This window comes from Monoraphidium neglectum, assembly GCF_000611645.1.
Source record: "Monoraphidium neglectum strain SAG 48.87 unplaced genomic scaffold scaffold01941, whole genome shotgun sequence".
Taxonomy (NCBI): domain Eukaryota; kingdom Viridiplantae; phylum Chlorophyta; class Chlorophyceae; order Sphaeropleales; family Selenastraceae; genus Monoraphidium; species Monoraphidium neglectum.
Window position 1 is genome coordinate 1 of NW_014011687.1, and position 9,360 is coordinate 9,360.

Sequence of the window (9,360 nt, forward strand, 5' to 3'; positions counted from 1 at the left end):
GGATGGGTCGGGGGGGGGGGGTGAGGTGGGGCAAGGCGGAGGCGGCAAATAAGCACACCGCGACAGCCGCTGGCAGGCTTGCCGCTCCCCCCTCAAACGTGGAGCAGATTCCAGGTCTTGTCGGGCCCAAAGCAGGCGACAGCACGCCGACCCCTCTCACACGCGAACGCAGGGCCGGCCCCGGGTCCCCCGGCCGCGCCTAGCTGGCCAGCTGATGGCAACATGCGGACGGCGCAGCGGCCGCGAGCACAATCAAAAACAAGCACACCTCGTTGTGCACCCGCTCCAGCTTCGCCGCGACGTGCGTGAAGTAGTCGTGCATGTTGGCCACCACGGTGGGCAGCGCCAGCGCCACGTCCACGCCGCCGGCGCCGAGCCCCGCCTCCGCCTGGCGCGAGCCCTGCGCGGCCAGCACCTGCGCGCGCAGCGGAAAAAAACACGCCGAGCTCCTTCTGTCAGCCCGCGGCATGATGATTCGACAACCTCACGCCTCTGCCACTGGAACCCCGACCTACGGCGGACCAGGGGCCCCGCCCGCCCAGCAGGGCCGGGCGCCCGGCCCCGGGCAGCTGCCGCGCACCTGCTCGAGCTCCGAGACTGTCTTCTTGTACTCGGCCACCTGGTCCGCAAACCCCTTGGCGGCCTCCTCCAAGAAGGGGGAGGGCAGCAGCACCGGCTGGGACAGCAACTCCTGCAGCGCTGTCGGCATGACCTGGCCTGCACATATGCATGGGTGTGAGGGCGTCGGGCGGCGAAGGGTACCGTTGCGAAACGGCAGCCAAATGAGCGCCGACGCGCGTCCGCGGGCCGTTAGCAAGCCCTTGACACTAGTGCAATCGAGACAGCACACCGTGCCCATTGGGATTCCGTCGGGGTCGCGTTATGCCCTTTACGCACCCTTGAACTGTGTGGGCGCGTCCCTCCACAGCTTGGTGCGCTGGAAGGTGCGCACCACGCCGTCAGCGGCCTTCAGCAGCAGCACGGCCTTCTGCGCTCGGGCAGAAGGGGGGCGGATTAGCCCTCGGGCGCCGGCGGGGCTTGCAGCGCCGCTCGAAGAAATAACGGCGCGCTCAGACCGAGGCGCGGCGCACAAGGGTGCCAAACACGGCCAGCAGCACAACCAGCCCTTCACACGCCACCGCTCGGCAGGTGTCCCTGCAGAAGGGCGGCTCCCCAGCCCCGCCCTGGGCCAACCACCTCGCCCCCGGCCCCGCCCCCGCCCGCGCGCCTGCCGGAAGTTCTCTAGGGACTCCTCCTCAGACCTCATGGACCCCTGCAGGCCCCGAAGCTCTGACTGAAGGGTAGAAGCTTCCGCCCCCACGTCCTGCAAGTTGGGGGGCGGGGCCAATGGCGGCGGGGCGGTGGCGGTGGTGAGCATGGGCGAGTGCAGGATGAAACAAAGCAGGCCCCGTAGCAGGCGTGGGTTTTATGACATAGCAGCAGCGACGTGTGTGCCTGCAGCCGAGGTCACGGGGGCTCGCGCGCGGCGGCGAGCCCGGGATGCGCCCCTGGCCCCCGACCCCCGGCTCACCCTGCTGCCATCGGGCCGCTCGTGCAGGTGCGGCAGCTGGCTGACTGCGGCCCGGTCGGAGTCATACTGAGATATCTGCTGCCTGCGACAGGCGGCAGGGCACGGCGGCGGCATATGCATCAGTGGTGAGCGCCCCAATGCGATTGAAGTCTTCTGCGCAGGCTATGCACGATCGCGTCCAGGTGGCACACACGATGTCCGAGTTTGTAGCAAAGCGCTGCGCCGCCGCCACGTGCGGCAGGCGGCCCGCATTAGTGCTACGAACCCCCCAGACTCACTGCAGGCCGTTGAACAGCTGCTGCAACTGCGGCGGTAGGTCCTCGAAGCGGCTGCTGTAAGTAAGCGCCCCGGACGGCTGCACCGCCTGCGCCGGCGCCGTCCCGCCAAACGAGCCGAACGGCGCCGCCGCTGCCGCTGGTGCAGCCCCCGCAGGCACGAGCGCCCCGCCGCCGAAGCTGAAACCGCCGCTGGCCGCTGGGGCTGAGGTGGCGACGCCGAAGCCGCCAAAAGAGGGCGTGGACGAGGCGGGGGCCGCGCCAAAGAGCGGCGCAGACGCCGCGGGTGCTCCAAACAGGGATTGTGACGCGGCTGGAGCGCCAAACGCCGGCGCGGCGGAGGCAGCGGGCGCGCCGAAAGCTGGTGTCGATGAAGCGCCAAAGCCAGACGCGCCGCCAAAACCGAAGGCTGGCGCCGAAGATGCAGGCGGTGCACCAAACGCGGGTGTTGAGCTGCCGCCAAACGAGAAGCCTGCCGAAGATGCGGGTGCGCCAAACGCAGGGGCACTGCCCCCGAAAGAGAACGCCATTTGGCTCAATTAGCTGCTGAAGGCTCCCTCTGAATCGCTCTGACTCACTGCTGCGATCTGCTGTGTTTGTTTTCAGTGCAGATCATACACTGGGTACATAGACGTAGAAATATGGCATGGTAGCACATACACGTGCTCTAGATGGCCGCAACACCAGGTCTCTGTTCGCGCAATTGATCCGACTGCGTGTGTGTACACAGCGCTTCTTAGCCAAAAAAGCGTAGCAGCATGGCCTTGAAAGACACCACCATGAGGGTGTCATACGCGACTGAGTACGGTATGGTAGCAAGGAAAGCGCAACTTTGTGGCCTGTCAACCAGCTCCTTTGTGTTTGACAGCCACGACGTGGGTGCGTTGCCCATGCTAATCGCAAGCAGAGATCGGTACTTTTTCCAGTATTGAGGGCTTGGCCATCCCCGGGCCGCGCATGGGTCGGTTGAGACGTCCGAGCGGGCCGCTTGACCGGAGAGACTATGCGCTTACCGGCCGGGGGAGCCCGCGTATTCAAACTCACCAGGTTCCACTGCCGCTGAAACAACCATCATAAGTCCTTCGAGTCATGCCCGCATGCGGCGGCACGGTCCCCGCGTCCAGGGGGCCTGCCGCCCCACCACCACAGCTGGCGCACAGGTGAGTCAAGGCGTCGTGGTGCCAACGGCGCCTCAACGGCCGCCGCATGGATGGGCGTCTGCGCTGCTTTATAGATAGTATAGCAGAGTCGAGCGCACAGCTGATCCACCAAGAATCATATGTACAAGGCCCCTCGGCAAGGCTGTTGTGTTGCTGAGACCTCCACCCACAACTCGCTCGGCACTCCCGTCGATTCTTGTTATGATCCCGCAGCCCGTCCCACCGAGCGGCCCCGCGAGCTCTGCTGGCCAGGGGTGCGCCCCAAGACTGGTCAAGGTTGTCGTATTGTACGTTGGTGATGCAGAGGGCACCGTTGCAAACCGAGTGGCACCCGCTGCCGCCCCCTGAGTTACTGTACGCAGGGACCTCGTAACAGGCTGCGGAGCAGCTGCGGCATCCGCCCCCGCCGAGCAGTGGCCCGGACAGCTCCAAGCTTCGCACCAACCGGCGCGCTGAGCTGCGCAGCCCCAGCAGGCTTTGCGTCCCACCTGGCGCCCTTGCTTTAGGCTGGGGTGCGCCAGCGTGGGCATGGGCGCGCTGCTGGTGGAGTGGTCTGGTGTCGCCTGGGCAGCGGAGCCCCTGGCACCCGAGGGGCTACGGGCAGCAGGGGAGCGTCTGAGGCGCATGATGGAGGCGGCTGCCACCTCCAGCAACACACCCAGTTGCAAGGCGAAGGGCTGTCCAGCAAGCAGCAGCGGGCGCTGGTGGTGTTGGGGGTGATGGTATGACCACCGGAAGGCATCACAATTGGATTTGCGGAATGGACGCGTAAAGTCCAGGCTCAGTCTGGCTGGTGGCCACACACACGCGGCCATCGTCTTGGTCAACAGAAGCCACACCATGGGCGGCTGCTGGACTGCGCGTTCAAGAGTGATTTGGTGATTTTGAAGACAGGCACGACGCTCTTCGATAATGTCTACGGGTCCAGAGTGCCTGCGGTCGGCAGCGGTGACCACCGAGTGCGAGATCGCCACGACGAGGGGCGGGTGACTGAAGTTCATTGATGCCCTTGGCAAAGCAAAATACTGTGTGCACCTTATATCGGCGCAAAGCTCGCCGCCTGGCAGCTTGTGCTCTTCGACCAGTGTCCGTGTGTGTAAGGTCCGCCGACTGCAGGCTGCTTCCTCCTGAGCGCCTCCACCAGAAAGTAGTAATATTTCACGTGGTTGCATCACCGCTCCTGGTGCCTGCATCGGCGACCGCAGCGCCTGGTGGCGTGCTGTGCTGGCGCCGCGCCCACCAACGCGCTGGCCGGGCACGGCAACGGCCTAGAGCATGGGTCTGGCGCAGTCTGTGCTGCACCAAGATGCGAGGGTGCGTGATCTTTTTGAACCTGTCAGGTGAGGGTCCTTGAGCAGTCGAGGAGGCTTTCGTGGTCACGAAACGCGTGCGGTTTGATGGCTGCCACCTGCGCGCGATGGCCTGCCGGGGCTGCCCCGCACTGACCTGACCAAATGAACATGAGGGGCGCAGCCGGACGTGGTGGCCTTGGCTGGGCCGCAAGCCGCCCCGCGCCCCTCACCCGAGGGGGGGGGTGCGGGCGCAGCTGAGTCCCCTAGCCGCCAACCGGCCGCCGCCCCAGCGGCACCACTGCCCCCCCCCAGCGTCGCCTGCCGCCCTGCCGCTTGGCAGGTTGTGCAGACGGCCCGGCGCAGCCGACTTTAGTGAATGAAGGTGTCAGCTGCCTGCAAACGCCTTGCTTTTCACCCTCACTTACCCTCACAGGATTCTGGGGGTCGGGGTGGAGGGGGCAGAGGTCTGGCTGGTCCGCTGCCGCACCACCGGGGCCCATGCGGCGCTCAAGCTGGTGAGCCACAAACCCCGATGCTGACTCTCATATGACAGCAGCGACGGGCAGGAGGGGGGGGAGAGGCAAGGGGTGCCTGGATCACGCAGCGAGAGGGACGGGGTGGGGTGTGCTGTCTCAGACGGGGTGGCGTCCGCTCATCGCTCTTGCAGCCGCCACGTGGTGTCCCAGGACCCCCATCCGTGCTTGTGATATTCTCCTGCTGCACATACCCCCCCGTCCCTGCACCCTGACGCCCGCCCCTGCGGCGCCCAACAACTCGCTTTAATTCGGCAACCGTCGTTCTCAGATCCCTCGCGGGGAGGGCCTCGGCCACAGCCCTGAGCGGCTGCGGCGGGAGCTGCAGCTGCAGCTGCACCTGTCTCACGTGAACCTCTGCGAGCTGCAGCAGGTTGGTGGCCGCAAGGGCCAGGGGCAGCGGCAAACGGCAGCAGACGTGCCGTTTGCAACACGCATGTGTGTCGTGTTCAACGGTGTGTGTAAGTGAGTGCATTTGTGCGTGCGTGCGCGTGCGTGCGTGCGTGCGTGTGCGTGTGCGTGTGCGTGTGCGTGTGCACGAGCCGCAAGTGTGTGAGTGCATGTGTCGCATGTCAGTATGTGCCTAAGTATACGTGTGTGTGTGTGTGTGTGTGTTTTGGGGGGGCACTTCTGGCGGTGCTGACCCTGGGGTGACGCAGTCAGAGATGTGCAGTGACGTTCTTCGAGCTGGGTTTTCCGGATTGCGACCACCAACCTGGGTCGCCCTGCCCCACCCTCCAAAGATCGTCCTGAGCGGCCGCAACCTGGGGGTGGTGACGTCATACGAGGCCGGCGGCAGCCTCTACACGTTCGTGCAGAAATTTGGGATGACAGAGGTGGGCGCATTTCAGGCTGCGCGAGCTGACCGGCAGCGCCCTGGGCTTGCATGTGTCAGCTGTCATGTCAGCTGTTCAAAGGTGTTTGTGCCTGCCTGCCCTGCTGATCCCCTGCCCTTGCCGCCCTTCATTGACCAGCGCGATTTGTGCTGTTGAGCAGCGGACCCCGCCATCACGCTCTCGCTCCCTGCCCGCCCCGAAATCCGCCGCCGCAGATCGCCGGGCGCTACTTCCTCAGGCAGATTGTCTCGGCCCTGGCCTACTGCCACCGCCAGGGCGTCGCCCACCGCGCGCTGTGGCTGCACAGCTTCCTCCTCACCGAAGAGGTGCGCCCTGCGCGGGCCAGTCCTTCGTGGCGCTCGTGCTTTCCCGGTCATCGATCCCCTTTCCTCGCGCTCTGCCTGTTTGTGCGTAGCGCGAGTCGCGCCTTGGTGCGCGAAGCCACCGACCCCTCGCACAGCCGACCAGCCTGCAGCATCCCCTACAGCAAACATCTGCCCTATGCTGTGCCCGCCGCGCATCCGGTTTCGTGCACCTCGCGCGCCCCGCGGCGCCGCAGGACCCGCCGCGCCTGAAGCTCACAGACCTCTGCCCTGTGGGCCAGTGGGACCGGAAGCTTCCCAAGGCCGACCCCGCCGGCCAGGGCGCCTTGGCGCTGCTGGCGGGCCTGGTGCAGGGCTCGAGCCTGGTGGAGCCGCAGGTGAGGGGCAGGGCGGCCTGCTGCAAGCGCCCCCGTGGCGCTGGCGCAAGCCTTCGGGGGCCCGGCGCCGTCCGCGCCTTGCAGCGGGGGCGGCGCCTGGGGTTTGTTGCGGCCCTTGAGCGGTCTCCGTTCAGCCGGCCTTGCAGGGGCTGGGCGGGCTGCGTGGTGTGCGGGCTTCCCCAGGTCTTGGTGCTGGGTATACACCAAGAATTGATGCGCCTGCGGGCACACAGCCCCCCCCTCTTCGTTGCTGGCCCCCTGCCGCTAGATGCTGGAGTCGGCCTTCAAAGCGACCGAATATGAGTGCAGCTCAGAGGCCGCCGACGTGTGGGCCTGCGGCCTGCTGCTCTGCCACATGTTCTTTGGCCGGGTGACACACTTCAGGTGGGGTCGGCGCAAGCGCCCGGGCTGCTCACGCTATCACCATGTCGGCCCCAGCGCCATACGGCTGCACGCCTCATGTTATCACATGCCCGGGCGTCGGCATCGCCTGATATTATCACATGCACGGCGCGAGCCGGCACCTCGCCGCTTAAGCTGCCACTCATTTGCGTTGAGATGCCGAAAGCAGGCATGGTAGCCGTTGACGATCGCCCCGCCTGGTGGTGGTTATCTGCCAGCAAAATCATATTTTGAAATTCTCTCCCTTTTCCTCGTTCGGAATCACTCCTTGCTTTTGTGTCGACGGCCAGGCTGTCGCCGAGCGATCTGCAGGACGACCGCGGCGGCGCGCCAGAGAGGGGCGCGTGGGTGCGCGCGGACGAGCACGTGTGGCGGCTCGCGGCGCAGATGAGCCCCGCCCTGCGGGACCTGCTGGACTGCATATTTGTCGCGGATGAGAAGGAGCGCATCACCCTGGAGGTGTGTTGGTGTGTGGGTGTTGTGTTGTGTGTGTGTGTGTGTGTGTGTGTGTTTGTGTGTGTGTGATGTGCGTTTTGTGTGTTGTACGTAGGCGACACTGTCTCGTGACTACTACAGGGCGCCGATCCATGGACACCCCAGGCTGCATGGCTTTCATGACACCTGCACTTTTCAAACATGCCCCCGCATACACCACGTGCCGCCCCCTGCAGGGCATTGCGCAGCACCCCTGGCTCCGAGGCCCCCTCCCGCCCAAGCTCAGGGCGGCCCTGGCGGAGATGGAGGAGGAGCAGCTGAGGCGGGATATCTTGGAGCGCGGCGCGGTGAGCGGCCGCGAGGCCGCCGGAGTCGGAAGGGGCCGCGCGGCGCCGCGCGTGGGGCCCGGGGGGGGGGGGAGGGGGGGCCGTGCCCGCTGGAGTCTCGCGATTCTGCGGCGGTGAGAGGCGGCGGCGCAGCCGGCCGCGCCCCGCGCTTGTCCGCCTCTCTTCGATTTGGCTGCGGCGGCGGGAACGGCGCCTGCTTTTCGTGCACTTGTGCCGTTTGTTCCAACAATGTGCCATAGCGTGCGCATGGTCTTAGTGATTGCGGCTGTTTCGCCGTTTGGGGCGCGCCTGCGCGCAGGCGGTGCTGTCGGACGGCGAGTGGGACGTGCAAGAGGCGTGCGGCGTCACCGGGGAGTTCGCGGCCGTCAGCCGCGTCCTGGATGACGCCAGGTGATGGTCAATTTCGATGACTCACCGGCTCCGGGCGCGGCCGGGGTCGGGCCTCGTCCGCGGAGCAGCGAGCGGCGGCACGGCCCCCTGCGCAGCCGGCCTCTCAAGCGGCGCCGCGGCTGGGAGGCGCCTGCGGCGACTGGCGGGCACCGCCTGTGCGGTTCCACCCCCTGCCCCAACCCCTCCTCGCACCTCGCGCCACACGCCGCGTTGACCGCTGCTGCGCCCCCTGATCCCCCCCCTCTCAGGTTCCTGCCGGCCGCTGACGAGCGCGCCAGGCTCGAGGGGCCGGCCGAAGTTGTAGAGATGGCGCACATGCACCTCCGCGGCGGCGCCGGCCGCGCCGGTGCCTGGCGCAACGACGCAAAGGCGGGGGCAGGGGCCGACCAAGACGGCGCGGGCGCGTGGCGCCTGGAGCGCTCGCCCAGCGGCCTCGTGACGGCTTCGTGGGACGAAACAGCGTCCGGCGGCGCGGCCGTGCAAGAGGTCGAGCGCGCTCACAAAGCGCCCCGCAGCGCAGCCGCGCGCGGCGGGCGGGGCGGCGCAGCGCCGGGAGCCTGGTTCGGCAGCTGCGTCAACGGCGGCTGCGTCGCCTCGGACGATCTGGGCAGCAGCCGGGCGGCAGACGAGCAGCCGCTGATCCCGCCAGAGCTGCGGGCGCGGCGCCCCGACGCAGCGCCGGGCGCGATCGCGCACGCGGCGCCGCCAGAGGGCGGCGCCGGGCGCCCACCCGCGCACGGCGCCGCGGCTGCCGCCGCGTCTGTGCAGTCGGACGCTGCGCCGGCGCGCGACGCCGCGGGCGGCGCGAAGGGCGGGAAGGTCAAGATTATAGTGAGGGATCAAGCAGATGAGGATCAGGCCAAGGCCATAGCGGCCCTGTGGGAGCTAAGCGCCACGCTCACAATCAAGCACAGGGCCAGGCCCGGCGCGGCCGCCGCCGCCGGGCCGCTCCAGGCAGAAGCGTGCGCGGCGCTGCCCTGACGCGCCCGCGCCCCCGATAGCCCCCTTTGGCGTGCCGCCGCCGCGCGCCGCCACCCCTGATTGCATATGCCGCGCCGCCGCAACCCGCATGTTGCGGAGTTCGCCCAAACAATGGCTTTCTTGCCCAGGAAAATGGCTTTGTGACAAATAGACCTGTCGGCTGTGTGCATCAGCCGAAGCTGCCCCGTGGCGACAACCCATGCTTCCCTTGCTGAAGAGCCACCTACCCGCAACTCGATGCCTTTACCCGATAACGCACAGCCGCGTTGGAGGCGGCGCGCCCTGCGCGGGTGCACGCTCCGCGGCGCAGGCTTGCATCCACATGCACGCGTCCACGCGCCCGTCCGTGCTCCGCGGACGCTGGCGGCGCCTTGCATGGCCAACCCATGGTTTTATGGAACTTGCTTTTTTGGTCCTGCCTTCCTTGTGGCCACGTGCTTGCATGGGAGCAGTCGATGCTCACAATACTTTTACGGTA

At 67.1% G+C, this 9,360-nt stretch overlaps 2 protein-coding genes across 2 annotated transcripts; one reads left to right on the plus strand and one right to left on the minus strand.

Annotated features, from left to right (window-relative positions):
• Positions 1 to 199: 199 nt before the first annotated feature.
• MNEG_9449 (hypothetical protein) lies at positions 200 to 2,336 on the minus strand (the record flags this gene model as incomplete). The annotated part of the gene is made up of 6 exons (XM_014042078.1): positions 200 to 415; positions 581 to 717; positions 898 to 988; positions 1,133 to 1,324; positions 1,532 to 1,613; positions 1,810 to 2,336. 6 exons carry the CDS (start codon positions 2,334 to 2,336, stop codon positions 200 to 202), a joined length of 1,245 nt encoding a protein of 414 aa, XP_013897532.1.
• A 1,936-nt stretch (positions 2,337 to 4,272) lies between these two features.
• MNEG_9450 (Serine/threonine-protein kinase SAPK5) lies at positions 4,273 to 8,863 on the plus strand (the record flags this gene model as incomplete). Its single annotated transcript, XM_014042079.1, has 11 exons — positions 4,273 to 4,280; positions 4,692 to 4,773; positions 5,063 to 5,164; positions 5,535 to 5,627; positions 5,843 to 5,953; positions 6,187 to 6,327; positions 6,596 to 6,711; positions 7,020 to 7,188; positions 7,401 to 7,562; positions 7,810 to 7,901; positions 8,150 to 8,863. Coding segments are annotated over 11 exons (1,790 nt in total), but the record flags the coding sequence as incomplete, so codon positions are not given.
• Positions 8,864 to 9,360: the final 497 nt, after the last annotated feature.